This window comes from Lepidothrix coronata, unplaced genomic scaffold (genome assembly GCF_001604755.1).
Source record: "Lepidothrix coronata isolate B3197 unplaced genomic scaffold, Lepidothrix_coronata-1.0 Scaffold96, whole genome shotgun sequence".
Classification (NCBI taxonomy): domain Eukaryota; kingdom Metazoa; phylum Chordata; class Aves; order Passeriformes; family Pipridae; genus Lepidothrix; species Lepidothrix coronata.
In genome coordinates, this window is record NW_016690276.1 from 1,105,802 (window position 1) to 1,125,640 (window position 19,839).

Consider the following 19,839-nt stretch of genomic DNA (forward strand, 5'->3'; position numbering starts at 1 on the left):
AAAAAAAGGTGAACGAGTCTGTGTAGCTCAGAGGAGCTGTAATGGAGACTGTCTTAAAAGCCACCTATTTGTAGAGATAACTTTCCATAACACTTCATGTGCAAGTGGTTCTCACAGTACAGAGATGGAGCCCAGTTACATCCTTGCCATCATTGGTGTGGGTGGCCTATGCCAGGGAAGGTCATCCTTCATTTAAGGTAATTGGGAGCTATATGAATATGGTTAGTGTGACTTGTTTGAAGAAGCTCTTTGTGTTTCCAGGAAATCTGATGGGGATAGTACCATGATGATAAACAAGTGCCCCTTTTCTTGGCTTTTCTTTTTTTTCTTTCTTTTCCCCCACTGCAAAAAAAACCTTTGCGTGTGAGTGGAAATGAAGTAGATATTTGGATCTGCTGGTGAATTTGAAACTGCTGTGACACACATAAACAACCGCTGGGTAAGAGGAAGTTCCTTGTGAGAAGGAATTATTAACTTGCTCTTTCATTTGTGTAAAAGTGAGGGACCCATCTACAACCACAGTGGAGGAAAAAAAATAATCTGTATTCCTTTTTTTAAGGGAAAGTTAAAAACCTCAAAAATGGCCATCTCTGGGGTGGTAATAATTTTTCTTTAAGTGTAAGGATACCTGGTGCCTCATGGTCATAAGAAATGACAGGGAAGGAGCATGAGACTTATGCGGGTGGTGAGAGCTGGGCACCACGGGCGCAGTGGGCACCTGCCTCCAGCACTTCTCCTGCTGTAGTGAGAGACACCTAACAATTTGGCTCAAGCTTCATCTGCATTACTATTTTGGGTGGCATTCCATGAGCCTCCATACCTCTGGCAGCCACCGCACAGTAGTGACAGGCTTGGCTGCCAAGCTGGGGCTGCGTAGCATCGTAGTTCCCAAGAGGAAGCAAGAGAAGCTTTTAGGGGAGAAGAGCAATGGGAAATGTAATTACTGCCTTTCCTTGTTCCTCCTTCCTGAGGTTGCAGCAGTTGCTGCAATGCTAATACTACAGAAGGGGAAATGAGAGGTGAAATATTCCCTGTGAAGTGTTTTCTTTGGAAAGGTTCTGTTCTTCATCAGATTATCAAAGCTGAGCTGCGGGGGAGTTACTGGTTTACCCTTTTTTACCCTTATTTTATTTTTTAAAATTTTCTTGCCTGCCTATGTCCTGTTTCACTAGATGGTGTTCAGCTTAATATTGAAATAAGTCCTTACAAATGCTGCTTTGATTATGCTAAGCCTATTTCAGAACTGAAATAATTGCCATGCTGGATTTAGCCTCAGCACTTCTGTAATGCTTCTTTTTTTTCCCCTTTTTGGACAAAACTGATTTATTTGTGGTAGGTAGGTATATTATTGGGGTTTAGTTTCACAGCTCCCTAAAGGTATTTCTAGCTGGAAAAATTAACATTTTATACTTTCAAGCTAACAGAGAAAATGCGCAGGTTCAAGAAAACCAGCAAGACCTCCATGATTATAGGTGTCAAAAGGCTTAATCAGAGGATTTTTGTTAATTAGAGCACTTCTTCTGCAGTGCAGTTTCCCTGCGTAAAATTGCCAAGCAATGCAATACAAAAAGAAAATCTCTGAGAGTTAAATAGTACACCAAATCCTGACCCCAAGAGGGGTGATGATGGTTTTCCCGTCCTTAAAAAATAGCATGCTTCTGAAGCTGAGAGTAGAGTTTGCTCCACTCCTTGGCTGCCTTGGCTTTGAGATTTGTGGTCCAAAATGAGGACAGCCCAGCCTCTCTTCACCTTTTTTTGTCTTAGCAAATGGAGCCATGGGGTTTCTATTTTCACTCCTTTTCATAAATGCCAGCACAGCTCTGTATAACCAAGGTTTCTCAGCTCGGAAGAAGCGGATGGGACCGCTGACTTTGGCAGCAGCTGGGACTAGGCTCAGTCGATCGCTGAGCCTGGTCCCTGCAGGTCCCAGGTAAGCAGTCACACAGCAGGGATGCCTCTTACCTCCTGTGTTTAGGTGTGTTTCACCTCTACCTTCGTGAAACAGATTTTTTTTTTTTTTTTAAATTATCATGGTTCTCCTGAGAAATGTTTTGGAGGGTGCTATTCCCGCTGGCAGACATGAGGCATGCCATGACCCAGCACCTGCCCTCAGTGTGTTGCAAGAGAAAGGGCCAGTCGCTGGTTTTCTGAGCAATTTTTGCTTTTTTTTTTTTGGTCCAAGAGAAAAGGATCTAAGATACTGGTTGATAGGTTACATAAAGTGTGTATGTTAAATGTTCCAAGTTTATGTGTTTTATATATATATATATATATATATGTAAAAATATATATATATATTCAGTTGCAAGTCTGGAATAGCTCCAGTATTGTGGATTAAGAGTAAACTATTATGGATCATAAAGCACTAAATAAAGCATAATATTTATTTATGAAAATGCATAAATGACAAATCACTACAACAGTGCTATATAGGAAAGTAAATATATATATATATATATGAGGAGACACACACTGAGAAAGCAAACAGTCTGCAGTTGTATAACTAGTGCCTGCCTATTTTCTCCCAAGACTCAAAAGGCCAGATTTTGCCCTCAAATCTCCTACCCACTGTAATAGATGGTATTGTAAAGGGCTATTTCTAAGGCCAGGAAACAGCCTAAGGCAAGTGTGGAGGTTGGTTGTTCTAGCACTGTGACATTCGAGTTACGGCCTGCATGGCTGACTTTTTGTAACACTCAATGTGTCATTATTATGCTTTCAGCATGTACAGAGACTACAGGTTATATGTTTATTTTGCCAGGTGTGGCCTTTTAATGTCACTTCCAGATTTTGGTAGTTTCACATTGCGCATTGGTGAGGGCTTGGAAGTCAGTGGTGAAGATAATTGTGACTTCAGCACCCAGAGGTCTAGAAATCCACTTTTCAAATGTAAATCACTGAAGGAAGTTTAGTTTAGTTTCTGACTGGCATAGGTAAGATGGCATAGGTAAGTGGGAGAAGAAATTAAAAAAAGGAAGAGCGATGCCATCTAGCAACTGCTATCCTTTCTCTAGCACAAAGTTATTTCTATTAAAGAAAAGGTTGACAATGTAAAGACTAAGAAACTAATATGTGTTCTTTTTTGAGAACCAGTGCCTTATTAAACCTGTAAATACTGTAATTAGAAAACTTGGGGAACAAACTGTGTTACGTTGTATTTGTTCAAATTGTATATGGTTGTTTTAACATTCCCCCCAAATAAAATTGTTTCCATCTCCCCATGACAGAGATTGCTTTTACTTCTATTTCCTTTTCATGTGCTTGAAAAGCACTATCTTTGGGTTTCATATCCCTGGCTAGATTATTTTGACTGTGCTTCATTTTATTTATTTTATTTTTATAAGATTTTTCCTCTGAGCAAACAAGTAAATAGCAATAAGTTCCATATGTTTCCACTGGCATAAAAAAGCATCACTCCTTTCACAACTCACTGAAGAGAAAAATAGTAATTAAAATAGTGTTATCACTAACAGAGCAGTCACTCGCGTTTTGAGGCTGATTATGTAAATCTATAGAAATTTGGCATTTGCATAATATTTTATTGAGACACCCCCCCTTCATTCTGCCACATATTTATGAATTTTGACTACTATTTTTAATAGCACAAGCACAGGAGGTCATCTGTCCACAGACTGAAGATAGAATTCTCAGCTCCATGCTTCAGGTGAGAAAGTTCCAACCTACATACACAGCATCAGCTGAAACATGGCATTGCTTAATGCTGAGAGACATTGGATCATGTGTACCGCTACATGTAGGGAGATATTTGTATGTAGTCGTACTTACAGCTGGAGCATCTTCTCGTTCTGTGGTGCTGTGTTGCAGATTCAGCTCAGTGTTTCTTAGTTTAATTGCCTTGCTGGTTACTTTCAGAGAAGTATGTAAACAGCAATTGGCCCTTGAGTTGCCACCTTCATGCAGCCCCTGCAGCCCTCCTGCTTTGCCCCACACCATCTGTGATCAGTGGCAGAGCATTGCAATTATTCTCCAGCAACATTTCTGCAGTCCCTTGACCTGGCCACATCCAGGTGGGGAAAGCCCTGGGCTTGCTGTAGTTGTCCCTGGCATGTTGCTGTATCCCATATTTTGAGGTCTGTTTCTGCTTGCTTTGGCTGCATGGTGCTGAAGGCGATGTGTTGCTCCAGCACAGCCTGTTTGGGCTGCCCCTTCTCCAGCATGCTGCTGAGATCAGTGTTTCTGCAGCTGCTTTCTTCCTCCCATCCTGCTTGCTTTGTCCTGGCCTAACTTTCTAAGTATGGCTTTTTGGGGCAGTCTTAGGCTCTGTTGTCATTTTCTTTCTTCTCCACCTTGCTAGGTGCTATTTAGCCTTGGGCTTAGGTAGCTACTAGTGTATCGTCTGCAACTGCAAGCAATGTTGGGACTATTTCCCTTCCATTCAAGGTTGGCAGTCATGCTACTGTCCCCTGCCAAAATTGGAGCTCTGCTTCCTTGTCAAACACACTGAACCGTGCCTCTCCTGGGAAGGAGAGTCGCAGTCTCACTTTCAAAGGTAGCAACACCAGAGCAGACTCTTCCAGGAGTCTCAGGAAGAACAGCTACTTGTCAGGTACCTGAAGGATAAGTCCCTGAAAATGAGGAGGGAACTGCTGGGGCAATGCAAAGACTGCATGCTCTGGGAGACACCAGTCCTTAGGGGTGTCAGAAACCAAAGGAAATTCGGCAATACACATGGACAGGGTGGGAATGGTGGGATGGACAAAGAAGAACTTGTCTCCTGTGAAGGCTGAGTATGTAAAGGGAAAGACAGACAGACACCAAGAAATCTAAAAGCAGCAACTGTCCAACATGGGCACAGTTTTGCAGAAACCAGCCCTGCCTGCAGCTCAGCTCTCTTTAGCTGCTGGACCACGTTGTAGCCAAAGTTGTGTTTTTTGTCCCTTGGCATACAGATCCTCCCCTCACATCATAGCTTCAAGCTTCATATATAATCTAACTATTCCTACAACAGAGAAAATAATCATAAAATAATAATAAAAAACTGAACCATTTTCCCTCCATGTTCCCAAAGGTCTGGTGGCTTTTGGATGGAGTAAACCTGTCACTGGTGCTTGGGCACAGCTCTGTGCCATGCTCGATGTACAATGAGCAGTGTGCAGTATTTCATATGGACTTCAGGTGTCAGGTCTTGGCTCAGTGACCTGCCAGTCCCCAGCTCTGTCCCCAGTAGCTGCAAGGGACAACTGCATGAGCTGGTACCGTGAGGCTGCCTGCCATCCTGTGAAGAATTGCTGCCTGTTGAGAGCCAATAAGTTACAGGAGCCAGGAGGCAGAGATTGCATGGGAGATGGAGGAGCCTTGTGTTAGTGATACACTTTGTTAAGAAGCATTAGCTGTCCTGTGCTCAGGGAGAACAGCTTGAGCAGTTGTCTTCTGCCTGCCACATAGCTCACGTTAAACATTGCAACAGGAGGAGCACAGAATAAAACTACCTTACACCTTGGGAATAGCTTGCTGTAATCCAGGCATGCCAGGGATGGGTTTTTAAAGGTCTGCGCTTTTCCAGCTGGGCTGCAGGGTCTCACAAACCTGGCAAATGCACTTGTCTCCAAGTTCTTGGCTTTTGGGCTGTGTGCTGTTTGGCTTCATATGCTATTGGAGTTCTTCAGCTTGGACTTAACCTTGCCTTGCTGCTTGCAGGGAGAGCAGAGTGAGCACATTTCTCTGGTGCACTGTGACGCTGGCGTGTGAGGGGACAAGGGCTGAATGTTGCTCAGCATGGCAACACTCCGAGGGTCAGCAGGCAACCCTGCACCCCCAGGGGATGGGGTGGGACAAGATGGGATGGGATAATGCTGCCTCTGGCAGTGCCCAGGCCCCTGTATCACCTCCATAATGGGCAGGGTGGGCTCCTCAGCCTGGGGCTGACCTGCAGGTAAGGGACTGGTGGTAAGAGATGCCCGTTTCCCCACTGTCACCCCACACCCTAGCTGAGAGGAGCAGCATGCAGCTGTGCTGGGAAATTGCCTCTTGCACTCCCAGAAATTTTATACTGACCCCAATAGGTCTAACAAGGCCAGGGAGAAACAACTACCATCTCTGACAATGGGGAGCGGGTGCAAGAAGAGTGAACATCGCTGTTTGGGCATTGTATCCACCTGGCTCAAGGTAAATGACATAAGCAGGTATTGCTGGACAAAATAACCTTGTCCAAGTGGCATTTATTTTACTTCTTAGGCAAAGGACGCGTTTTCTTACCTGTTGCTTTTCTCCACCTTTGACTGTGACCACGAAATGCAAACCCCACGAAAACTGTCCAGGATGAGCTCCCCTCTAGCAGCTGGGGTAAAACAGTATGAGGAAGCATGAGGATTTATGAAGTGCAGTGAAACAGCCTGCACAGGCATGTGGATTTCATGAAGGATATCTTCTGAAGGAGAGTGCATCAGAACGAGTTCTTATGTGCAGTATAATTTCTTTTCAGGAGATTTTTTTTTTTAAGAAACTAAATAAAAGACTCCACTTTCCGTCCAAGCTTCCAGGAACTAAACAATTGAACACAAGGTAGTGGTGCATTTTTTTCCAGTTGCTTATAAATATAATTTATTACCTGTTTAAAAATTCTTTCTTACACTTTGTACATGTCAGGCTGACAGAATAAATGCAGGCATTTACAAACAGAGGGAAGGAGAAAAAGGGAGGGGGGTAAGAGGCACACTCAGAACTAGTAAACCACACCTCCACTGTACAGCAATACAAATAATGCAATGGCTAGCACTTCTCCTGTAGTAAGTCAGTCTTTAGAAAAGGAATTGCATAGAAGATACAGCAATAGGGAAATCAAAACCAAAATAGTTCTCCAGATCTGAATAGCAAAGAAAAGAAATCCCATGAACCCCAGTAGAGCTGTGACATGGGAAGAAGAGGGAGAAATGTGATACACCTGGGTTGCAGAGATGTTTCATTTCCTATGGGCCCTCCTTCTTTGCTTTGGAAAGGTACTGAAGATACCATCTTAACTTTTTTTTTTTCCCACTCTTCAACAATAACAAACAAAATATGTTTTAGCAAATAAAGTCTACCATGCAGATATGTGAAAACAGTAATGCTGGCTAATGCCACAACTTCTGTCTCAGCTGTGTTACACACCCTACTTCAAAGTAGGTTATTGGCTCTCAGCTCAGGTGTTTTTGCAAGGTACCTCGGAAGGTCTATGGGAGAAGAGTGTTTTGCCTCTCCTCCTTAATTTTGTTTACTTTCCAGGTTGATTTTGCTTTTTATTTGTATCGTGCAAGCTCCCAAATTTACTGGCAAGTGGTAGCAAGAGCCAGCTGGCAGCAGCCAAAGAAGCTCTGAGGGCTGTGCAAGCTTTTCTCATCTAGGGGCTATTGTCCCATCAGCTGCAAGCTGGCAGCTGGAGACCAGAGTGCCAGTGCTCGAAGAGCTACCTCGTAGCTGTGGGAGGGCCCTGCCTGATTACATCCTGCTTCTTCACAGGCATCCAGAAGGTACTCACATGCCATGACATGGGATGCTTTGAGACAAGAAGGCAGGCTTTGTAAGCAGTTGAGGAGACCGAACTAGTACTAAATACATTTAACTAGCACCACAGAAAAAGTGAAATATCTATTTAGGATAGTGGTTTGTGGGAACACTGGATTATCACTGCTTTTTTGTACAGGCAGAGTTTATCAAAGGACTTTCAGATAAAGGGATTTTCAGATTTCAGGGAGCAGTGTCAAGCTTAAAGGACAATAAGTAAATAAACTAAATGCTCCTATTCAAGCAAGGAGCTTGACCTACCAAACTTGAGGGCTCATTTTCATGGCTTTGGTTCAAGTCCAATTCCAGTTACTTGCCAGTTTTTACTCTGTTGGCTTTTGATATACTGCCTCTTTGACCTTGCAGTGATGATACAGCACTGAATTTTAACCTTCCCCTTCTCAAGCAAAAGTTGGTAATAAGAGGATGCCCATAACTAACATCAGAGCTAAAAGCCTCCAGCAGTAGTCCTTTGTTTTCTCCCCTTTGTCTGTATGTGTATACACACACACGCACTCTTCACATTTCTGTTACATTCCCACTTCGGAGGATGTCTGAGATACATGCTCCAGCATTTAAAAATCTGTAGTGCAGCTCATTTTCTGAACTCAAGGTTTCACATGCAAGCTAGGAATGGATTGCGGTGGTGACCCCAAAGCCAGTAACTCACTGGAGTCCCTGTGGGAGAAGGGCTGAAGGTTTGGTTTCCATTCACAAACCACTCACATCTTTGTACTGCCTGGTATTAAGCAAGCCAGCCTGCAAACAGTAAGTTACTTCATGGCCAGATGAGAGCCAGAGTAATACCTGAAAAGACTTCTGAACACTTAGTAAGATAGTTTACAGTAAAGTGTCATAGACATGAGATTAAAAAAACCAAACAAACACAAAATCAAGCAAACCTCAACAGTATCGTGTATAAAAATAACCTCAGAGCTGTGGTAACTACTTGGCTAGAGCATACAATGGTCTAAGGGCCCTCCCACCCCTCCCTTTCCCATACCCCCATCCCCAGAAGAAGAAAAGGAGAACAAAAAAGAAACTATTGTAGGTAGCAATACAAGACATTAGGACACTGTCCACAATGACGGGCTTACAGCATGTAAATACATTTATTCTATATGTATGCAACAGAAATAGGAAGAAACCCAAGGAACAGACATGTTTTGCTCTGTGGGTATTGCAGACTCCAACATGTCTCTCATGAGTGTCTGCATTTCTGCCAGCGAGATGGAAAAAGTCTCAGTCTCCCATGGAAGCAAATATTGGGAGACCCTCACTGCTGCAAAATTTTCAAGATTCAGTAAAACAGCATTTAGGTCTTACACTGTTTAGTGAGATACAGTGGATCCAAATGCGATCAGAAATTTTGGAAAAAAAACCAACCGAACCTCAAAGTTACCCTATACACTGACAGTCACCTTTACAAGAACACAATACAAGAAGAACTCAAGAAAAAAATCAGGTGAAAAGGACTGCCTCCGATAAATGGTTCTTACTCGGAAATTAAAGGTTTTCCTCGAAGTCAGTAGATATTTTATATATATTTATATAATATATATACTATTTATAGCGCTAGCAATCAACATGTAATGAAGAGATGGCGTGGAGAGCAGCAAGACTGCTCAGGTACAGAGCCAAGGGTGAACAACTAAAACAATAAGCATTTTAAAAAATAGCGATAACTGGAGGATAAGAAGCCTGCAGCCTTTTTTTTTTTCTTTTAAAGCAGATGTGCTTACCTGACATAAAATGTTACAACAACTTTTAAGAGTCTGTTCTGTCTGCCAAACGTCTTTGTCAGAGCCACCCCACAGGAAAGCCTTTTCCCACGCGAAGTTGCTCGCCGTGGTGGCAGCAGCACGCTGGAGCCACTGCTCAGCCCCACAAGATGGCACTGTGTCCATGCAATCCAAGTGGAGGGACTGCTGCTGGTTTTTCTCCCACGAAAAATAATACCCTGAGCGGATCTGGCTGCTCTTGCTTCCCACCATCCCTCCTTGGGGTAGCAGGATTGGAATGCTGACTGGTGAATAGCACTAGCCTCTGCCGGAGCCCTCTCCCACAATGCACACCTGGCCACTGCTGTACCCCCAGAAAAAAAGAAAAAGCTGGGCAAAATTAATGCAGGGAGGTGAAGTGGGAGCTGCTTTGGCAGCAGTGGCAAAAAATGAGTGTGGAGCTGCTGGGATGAGCTGCGACTCTATGGAGGAACCTTCTCCCTGCTCTGTCAAGGCCGGGGCAGCTGACACAGTGCCGCACTGGGATCCTGCAAAGGCTTATGGAGCAGGTGCTGAAGAAAGCATCCAGCTCATGATTGCAGCAGGTGACAGAAGGTTTCTGAGCAGCCAGGGTGGAAGAAGAACAGCTCCACCACCCAGTGATGGTGATGCTCCTGCCCTAGTCATGTTCAGTGATGAACGGTTATGTTCCTGCCCACCTCTGTGGATGCTCCTCAATCAGTGTGTATTTTTCCTCACAATAAATCCCCTTTACTGTGATGCTGGGACAGGAAAATGCCCCAGAATACTTTAAGAAATTTGTTCATCTGTTCTTCTTGCAGGAGGTGTGAGAATGTAGGTCAGAGAGCTGGCAAAAGGAGCATCCACTCATAGCAATAGAGATAACTATGAGACACTTTCTGGGTGTCACTGGTATGACCCTAGTGAGAAGGGTGCACATGCTGCCCACCTGGCAAAAGCTGAGAGCTGGGGAGTACCAGTGAGCCTAGGGATCAGCCAACACAGACTGAGCTGAAGATGGGAAAGGGTCAAAGGACAGTTCAACTCATGCACCCACCTTGGACGCAGAGTCACGAAGGAAGGACACATGGGAAAGGTGAAGAAGCACAAACTAAATACAACTGGTTACATCTGAAGATGGCATAGGAGGAAAAAAAAGCTGAGACCTATTTTAGTGCTCCAAGGTGAGTAAAAAGTGTGGAGAAAGGGCAGAGCTGGAAGCCCCAGTACAAGCCTCTTGAAGTTGAAAGCAAAATTTACATTAGCATTGCAATGGGCTGCATCAGATACCCAAGGTGAAAAAGAAGATGGTTGGCTGTTGAAAGGATGTCCATATCATCTCCACATTAAGAGAAGGTGGGGCTTACACAGGCTGAACGCACACAGATGTTGAAAGTTACAGTGTATATCCTCTGGTCTCCAGTTTTCACTGAAATGCTGGTTGGAAAACTGCCAAGTTACCTCTTACAAGGAAGGGAACTTTTTGTGCTTGCTGCCCAGCGGTCAATCAAAACCCCACTGGTTTTGATTGACCTTATTTACTGGTTAGGGAGCTGAGAAACAAAAGGTGCCAAGCCTACGGAAATGTCAAATGGAAAAAAAGGTCAGATTAAATTTTCTTTTCATTTTGACCAATGACATTTTCAAAGTTACCTTCAAAAGCTCAATATGGAAAGCCTTGGGGAAAACAAAACCAAGACCACAAAAGAGAACAAGCCAACTCCAGTCACGGGAAGCATACGGAGTGGGAATACATATGCGGACGGGGCATGCATGTGTGCACAAAGGCAATAACCAGGGCCTGGCTGGAAACCTGGAGCGGGTGGACTGGGGAAGAAAGGCTTTTTGTGCGAGAAGTAGAGGACAGACAAGTCTGGCAGTAAAACTACAGCAATCCTATTCACTGTCATGTATCAAAGAGTCAGTCTTTTCACTGAGCAGAACACAAAATACATTTGCAGTGACGACCATTTTTGGTTTGCTCCTTTTGCAGAATTCAAACTTTACCTGTTTGTGGTGGCCTAGAGGGACAAACATCTCCTGGTCAGCCAGTGAGAACCTGCAGCTCCCTGACTAGGCAGCGGTGGTGGCAGGAGCACAGTGAAGGCAGCAAACTGCAACACACGGGATTTCAACTTCACCACTCCATGGCCCTACACAGACCCACATGACACACGCTGCAGCAAAGCCTGGGAGTATCCGTGGAGATCACCAAGTGCATCTCACACAGAAATGGCCTAGCAGAGGGTTGAACTGTCAGTAACCCCAACCATGGCAAACATTACTGAAGGTGGTGGGTTTCAGTAAAAGTGAGTACCTGCAGCTCTGTGGGGAAGAAATGGGAGTTGCTGGCTCTTAGACCGCTACACAACAAAGCAAACAATATGAAGACCCACCTTGGATGCACAAATCAGGTGGCCAACATCAGTGTCTCCACATGCTTGCACCTGTTGTCTTGAACCAGTGGTCCATGTGTACTTGGACTGGGAGGCTGCCTCTGGTTCACAGCCACCTTGGGACAAGACTGCTTCTTGGAGCAACCTGAAAGCACCAGGGTGGTGTAAAACATCCCAGGGAGGGGTGTTGGGTCAGATACTTGGTGAGTGCAGATCAGTGACTTCAGCAGAGTGTCACCAGTTTATACTGCCTTTGCATCTAGCATGATGCACAGCAATGCTAACACAAGGTGAGCAACTGTGTGGGCTGGCAGAGGACTTTGGAGGAGGAGTATGATAGCTGACAAAGGGAAGGGCAGATGGCATATAGAAGGACATATCTTAGAAGACCTTCAGCAAAGGGACAACAGGTTCCATAAAATCAGAAATTATTCATTCTGCTGCTGACAAAATTAGAAATAAAGTAATAATGGTAATAATAATAGTCATTATAATCCTTGCACTAGATACTAATCAGTAAAAAAATTATCATAGTAACTTTTCTCTTTTATTTTTTTCTGCGTTTCTATCCCCCTCCCTCCCAACCACTCTGAATTGCATATCTGGCCCCCTCATATTGCAAAGGGGTGAAAAGGGTGTGAATTGAAAACTAACTCAGATCCTGCATTCCCCACCATTTTATAGCTGTTCTCCACACAGGCTCAGTGGGGCTGCCTCGGGAAAGGAAGGGAACATTACCTGTGTTCCTGCTTATCAGCCAGAGTACCTGCTTTCCAGATGCACACCTCTCAAACCCTGATTTTCTTTTTTTTTTTTTTTTACAAGTAGGTCTAGGAAACAGAATGATGACAGGAGGATCATTGCAAGACAACCAATGTGCAGAATTGTAGCCAAAATCTGAATTCACCAGAAACCAATAGTAGCCACAACCACCTGTCCATAGCCTTGTCTAGAATGGCTTTAAACAAAAAATATAAAGAGCCATGGACAGTCTCCTTACCCCTGTCCAGAATTTGATGTAAACAACATCCATAGAAAGTGGGATTGTTAAGAAAGTTTATCCATATATCTGGATAGCAATAAAAAGCGTTTCCTAGGAAACTGTAAAATCCTGTACCAAGCAGTGTACAGCCAAGCCGAGAGGAACATTATGTTGATTTATATTTTCAAGGTACAACTTTGCATGATTTCTTTTTGATCCTGTGATAATGTACAAGGAGAACATGTGTGAAGGTCAGGGCTGGTTTTTTTGTTTATTTGCTTCCTTGCTTTCTTCTCTGAAATGTCTCTTGTGTAACTCATTGGTCTGGGTTTTCATTTCAATTCTCGTTTGCAATAACAGGGCATTACTGCTCTCTGCGTCTGTCCTTCCTGTTCACGCCAAGGCTGCATTAGTAATTTCCTTCTGCTGCCAAAGAAACAACTGTTTCATGTCTTCCCATTTCTTCAAGAACTGCTGCCAGCATGCTCAGGTTGCCATCAGGGAAATTCTGGGCTTCCCAGAGATCCAGGATCACCCCAGTGGGACTTGATTTCGTAGCAAAATAATTTAAGTACCTGCAATGAGCCAAAAGGAAACTCATTTCTTTGAGCTGCATGAAAACTACCTGAATTCATATGATTTCAACCCATCCCCATTTCTGGTGCTGTCAAGGTGTTAATCCCCTGTGCAGTCAGTCTGATCAGCCTGTACACCTGCTCTCACTCACCTAGAGGGACATCCAACAAGACCCTTCTGCACATACCTCCCTGGGCGCTTCACTGTCCAACCATACATAAGCAGCCCTGCTCACCTGTCCAGTTTCAGCTTGTGGGCCAGCATCCTCCAGTCGTGGCCTCTGGTCTGAGGTGCATCCAGGCTGCTGCACAGCTTTTGCCTTATTGGGAGGGGGATGCTGAAAGCACTGGGCCCTACTATGGTGGTGATGGTGCCTGCTGAGTCCATGAGAGGATAATCGATGCCAGTAGGTTCCTGAGATTGGAAAGACAGGGAAAAAGCTCAAACAACCCATCAGTTTTGTTACTGAGTGCAGAGACAATTGTAGAACTGTATCCTCTGAGATGCAGTGCTTTTACTTGTAGCCCTCTGCCAATCAAGTGTTTAGGTTAGTCAGCTGGAAAAGAGAAATATTTACAATCAACTTTGGGTAGACAAAAGATTTTTTTTCTCCTTTTTTTTTTTTGTGGGTGAAGATCACTATGACAAAATTGAGACCAGCTTAATTAATCACTTACTAGAAATAATGAAAGATCATTATTTCAACACATTTCAGAGCAAATTGCTATTACTAGAACAGAATTGGGCTGACAAAAACCGCCTTCCCAGCATCTCTCCAAGCCCCCCATGCTCCACCAAGCCAGCACCAGGCTCACACGCTGACATCCTTCTGCCAGAACCCATGTTCTCTGAAGTCTCTGATGCTGTGCAGACCACAGACAGACAGACAGTTAATATCGCCCCAGGCACAAGCTGATCCCTCATTTTTATGCAGCTTTAACTCTGTGCTGGAAATAGATGGAGCTGGAAGAGATGTGCTCAGGAGGGGGCAGTCATTGTCCTCCCTCCCCAAGGCCAGTGCTGTGCTCAAAGGCAGTATGGCAGCAAGTGTTTCAAAGGAAAAGTCACCTCCAAAGCCAGCTTGTCCCCTGCAGGTATGGTGTTGGTTCTCTCTGATGTGGTCCTCCCAGCTGGGAGGCTCCCCATGACACCACTGTTAACATGGCTCTGCTGGGAATAACAGCAGGTGGCTCTTCTGGGCAAGGATTTTGTCTTTTCCTTGGCCTGAAAGGATTTAGCACCCACAGGCTTGGTAGTTGATAGGACAATGGTAGCTGGCCAATTTGGATGGTTGGTGCCCTCCAGGGTGGCTGAAAGCCCCACCAGACCTCACTGATGCTGACTGGCTGCCCAGCTGTGCAGTGGGAATGCTGCTCACATGTGCAGCACTTCCCACCTCCAGTGGAAAAATCAGCAAGCGTGGCTGGTTCTGCCTTCACGCTTCTTAATCTGTTTCTCAATTTGGTCTCCTTTTCTGGCAGAAATGAGGGAGATCCAGATCACAGCCCCAGGCAGCCAGAAACAGTTCTGCTAAAGACTTGTCATTAAATGTCAATTTGTTTTCACCTCTGTGAGCTGTCTTGTTGCTTGGTGTCAAACTGGCTGTTGAGAATGCCCTGTAATATCTAAAACTGTCTTAAAACCAGGTAACTCCTGATTTAAGCTGCCATTGCAAACCCCCCAGGGAGTTTGTTGGAGATGCTCACAGTCACGTGCAGTCCTCAATTTCCCAACTCCAAATGTATTCAAAGATGGAAAGTGGAGAGCCAGTATCCATGAGCAATGAACAAAATTAAATCTTTTGTCTCCATTCTTTTATCTACACCAATTAATTATCTTAACTCTATAAATATGATATTTTTTTGCCTCTTTTTTAATAGAAAAGGCATTTTAGGCAGTGAAATTTCTAACCAAGGAATTAGCTGTAATGTCCTCAGTTAACATTGCAAATGTGACATTGTGACATCTGTACTTGGGTTTCAAGGCCCTGCACCACAGACTGTCTGCCTCAACCCCACTGCTTCAAGCAATGAGTTACTGCCCAACTGTCTGGCAGCAGGAGCTGTCCAGGAGCAGGCAAAATTATGACACTGCTGCTGCCTGCAGGCTCACCTGCACTGGGAGGTAGGAAGCAGCAGTAGGGTGGTGATTGGGGCATTGCAGAGAGATAACCTTTTCTTTATATTCTGGGCCAAAGGACACAAGTGCTGCTCTGGCTCCAAAGCTGGCCTGCAGCCTCAGGTGTTTCAGGATTGCTACAGAAGGAACCCAGGTATCCATGGCATTGTCCCGTGGCACTTTTGTGTGATTATCAACACCAGCAGATAAAAAGAGGTCTTCAGAAACAAATGGTGGGGGACCTTTATTGCAGTCTTCCTCCTGCTTTTCAAATGTGCATGTTTTGGCACTCATTACATTTGTATTTTTGAAGTCCCAGTGGCAGACACTGTAAAAGCCAGTATAAGATGGTTTAATCTGGAGAAGTCTCACATCCTTTACAGGGGACTAAAACGAAAGCCCATAAAGGGAGGATGCAGGAAACTGTGTTACTATATTTTTACTGCAGGGTGACAAAGGCAGAAAGGCAGATCCAGCAATAAAGAAAGATGCCAGCACACTCCTGCAATCCTTAACCACTAGCTGGATACCACTAGCCTAACCTCAGAAGAAAATGTGAGGCACCACAGCTAAGGTTTCCTGAAGCCTGGTCTGATGTCTTTACCACACTTCTAGAGACATAATCATCCGTTTCCAAGTTCCAGGTGACTTCTCATCAAATCTCTGAGATTTTGGATTTTTTCCTATTTGACCCTCTATGCCAGCTCTTGGCAGCCCAAGGTTCTCCTGCCCCTTGCTTGGGCTTGGGAACATCACAAGGTGTAAACAACAAGGAGCAATTTTGCAGGAGGCAGCCTTGAAAGCAGTGGTATTATTCACTCCCTCTATTCATCCTTGATGGATAGGATCACAGCACAAGACAAGAATATTACCCTGTTCCCTCTGAATCTATTACCAGGCTATATTACACACAACCAGCTGAAGATGATTATAGTGTATACTTGCATTTCATTAAAGTTACTTTCAGCTCTTTCTCTTCTCTGTGAGGTTAAATTAGTGATTACCTCAATGCAGCACTTATTACAATAATTGTTTAAGATGCTTGTTTTACCATCTGTCCTTAATGCTGTGTAGTCCCCAGATGAATCTGTAACTGTACACCCACTAACCAAGCAGATGTTATGGGTAATAGCACACAACATTAGGGCCCTATAGCACAAGTAACTTTTGTCTCTGGTCTCACAGCCCTTCCAGAAGTCAGCCAGCAGTAATTGCTGCCTGAGAGTCTGCTCCTCGTAGCTGCCAAGGGTAGCAGGAATAAAACCCACCAGCATATCCACTGAAGTCAATGCCACTTCACATTTGAATGTGTTACTTTGTCTCTGTCCCAAACTTGACTGCCCCAAGGAGCAAAAGTTCTCCAGGTTCTATATAGCACTGGCAAAGATGTTACCAAACTTATGATAAAATTTCTACTGGAAAATATCAGCCATCAAAAGAAAAATTGCCTAAAAATAATACTCAGGATTTGTAGCAGTAGAAAAATACGAGGAGAGAAGTTTACTGCAACTAGACCATTTGATATTCCCTATTGCACTGCAGCTATTATGTGGGATCAGAGGGGAGTGTGGCACTGAAATTTTCCTATTCTCTTTTCTCCTTCTACAGGAACATCAGGCATGATGATTCCTGATAAAAAACAGGACCAAGCAGTGCTTCATGAGATGCATTAGGAAGTGGTAGGAAAAGAGCTCCTCCACATAGACATAGAAAGGTAGCACTAGCAGGGAGACCAAGGCTGCTCTCCTCACTCCCTTGAAGGAGTGATTCTTCCTTCCAGAAGAGAGAAATTAAGGGAAAATGCAAGAGGAGATACAAAGCAATGATTTAATCCATTCTTTATGTCTATCTCAGCAGTCAGGAGGAAAATGAGAAGCACTAAACAGGTAGCAATGGGAAAGGTCATACCTCCTTAGCCTCCCACATTCCTGCAGTTGGATAGAAAAGTGCACAAATGTCATTTACCTCTGAAACAGAGCAGTTGAGCTGGAAGATCTGTCCTTCTCCTTCAACCTGCCGCACACAGAGTTTGCACACCAGCTCCAGGGTATTCAGACTGAACCTTTCCAGTGTGAAGGTGCAGTGCAGGTTTCTCTGACATCCACTCCAGATGTGGTAAAAGGGTATCTCCTGCAGGAGGAAAGCAAAAAAGTATAGTCAGGGAGGGATTTGAGATCAAGGCATGGATGCTACGTGACCAGAGACTGTGGGCTCCATTCTACTGTGAATGCAAATGGTCCATGGGAATATAGCCTGGCACCTGGTGTTTTTCAAACACACCTGTGCATGACAGTATTTCTGTAATCCTCACTGCTAGGATCCAATGTGAATGTTTTGTGTTGCTCACCTGGTATTTAGCCAGCAGTTTGCTCTTCCAGAGAGAGTGGGCAATATCATGAATGGACAGACGGAGATTGTGAGTGCTTCCCTTAAAATGCAAAGCTTTGGGCTCCTCCAAAAGCTGCCCACCCATCTGCCGCTCAAGCTGCAGGACCTCCTGCAGTATTGGGATAAAAAGAAGAGAGTGGTCAGGTTTCATCAAGACAGAACAATGGTCTTCCGAGTCCTCAAGACTGTCTGTTGTAGATGCTGTAACTTGTGTAATACAGATAAAAAAAATACACAGGCATTGTGTTTCCCTGTGAACTGGAACTGCACTAGTGGATCTGAGTATAAGCCACTCACCCTCTTCATACAGCAGCAGCCCAGCAGAGATGCAGGCACCTCTCCTTTGGGAGATGCAGTGTTATTTTGCATGTCCTTAATCAGAAGCTTAATTGCGTGCTATTATGTGGAATGCAAAGACTTTGCACACAGTCACTGTTTGAGTACAGAAATAGATCAGTCTTCTCCACTGCTCATCAAACTGGACATCTATTTTGTTTTTGGAAACTCTTATTGGTGTAGGTCCTGCTGATATGGGACCTGTGCATACCACTGGTCTTTCACCTTGTGGCCTCCTGATGAAGTGCTCTATGACAGAGTGGTACAGGAGATAACAGATGCCTATGCTGAGACTGTCAAAGGGGGTGGTATGGAAACAATGCAAGACACTGCAATCGAGCATTTTGTACATATGAATATGAATGTGTTGGTTCAGGGTTACTGCAATATTGATCATGTAATTAAAAGCTAGTGAGCCAAGAGTCTGGTCATTTTCTGAAGCTAAAAATAAATATAAGCCTTTAATTAATAAGACCACAGTGGAATATTGCCTACAAACAGCGTAATTGTAGACCACATGGGAGAAGCAAGTACAAAGGCACCTACATGGGCCCTGTTAGAAACCAACACAGCCCATCTCAGTCATATTTAATTAAAAGAGCCATCCAACCAACAAGTCTCATGTGGCCAAAGACAATCACACACAGAGTAAGAATGCTCAAGGAATACGTGGGCACACAAAACCAGGATACTACCCCAGGACGAATAAAGGAGCGTCCATTTTAGCTAAGCTACTCCTGACCGCATTCAGGGAGCTAGTTAGCATATAAGAAAAGCCCCCATCCCAGCATATGGCAGACCCTGAAGCTAAAACAATGTCCTTTTATTGGCCATTAGAGGAAAAGAAACAAAATCAGGATACTTTTGAGATTACAGTTATGCCAATGAATCAGTTCCAGCTTTTTTCCAGTGCCACCTAATTACTTCGTCAAGATGTCTAAAGAGCAATCGATAGCAATTATCTGATTACTATAGATCTTCATTATGTCCAAATTACCTCCCTGGAAGGGCCAGAAGATGACTTGTGAGCTAATTGCAGATGCCACTTCTCAGGCATGTGGGGCATAGGTGTTGAGAAACTGCTCCTGCCCATGCTGCAGCAGCTCTGGGAGCTGCACTACCGTGGGGAAAAACACTGCAGTGTGATGCTGCACCATCCACTCACCAGATCTGGGTGTCTAGTTTCAATATCCCACTTTTGCTGGGACCCTTTTGGTGACCTTGGTCACTGCAGACCTTCTACATGCTCTTACTGGAGGATGCTGAGCAGCCTGTGCTTCTCCCATGCCCCTTAGCTAGTTAATTCAGAATTTATATGGCTGGTTCCTGCCATACGGCATTTTATTTAGAGCAATGCTTATCCTGCTGGCTGACACCTCTATGTTCTCCTGAGCTAAAACCTGAGCTGCATGTTCCTTGCCCCATGCTGAGGTGGTTGCAGCCACTCTGCCCCTTGCCTCTCACCACCGCTGTGAGGTAGGACTTATGCCCTTACACCCTTCCTAGGAGAGGGTGCTGTGTAAGGCATCACTCCATCATCAGTGTAACCAGAACAGCCACAACCTGGGCCTACTCATTAATGGGTCACGGGCAAGCAATGGTGTTCAGTCTAAGCTGCTGCCTTCCTTCAATAAGAGGAAATGTGCATGAAATAACTGAGAGATCATAAGCCTGTTGTGCCCCTTTTTGTGTGGTTTTTTTGAAGACAGTTACTGTGCAGCATGAGGCAGGTTGGGGGATTCCACTCTGCTACTGCCTGAAGTCATTTGCTTGCCCTTAGTGAGGGAGGCATCTGTTTTCA

General features: G+C 44.4%; 1 protein-coding gene across 2 annotated transcripts in view; it reads right to left on the bottom strand.

Annotated features, from left to right (window-relative positions):
* Positions 1-9,218: 9,218 nt before the first annotated feature.
* Positions 9,219-19,839, bottom strand: part of UNC5C (unc-5 netrin receptor C) — a 255,164-nt gene continuing 244,543 nt past the window's right edge. For both annotated transcript variants that reach the window (XM_017822256.1, XM_017822255.1), the window contains 4 exons: positions 17,662-17,811; positions 17,280-17,444; positions 13,432-13,610; positions 9,219-13,195 (listed from right to left, as the gene is read on the bottom strand). In XM_017822256.1, the coding sequence (XP_017677745.1) occupies positions 13,030-13,195; positions 13,432-13,610; positions 17,280-17,444; positions 17,662-17,811 (660 nt within the window). In that variant the 3' untranslated portion in view covers positions 9,219-13,029. The remainder of the gene's footprint in view (positions 13,196-13,431; positions 13,611-17,279; positions 17,445-17,661; positions 17,812-19,839) is intronic.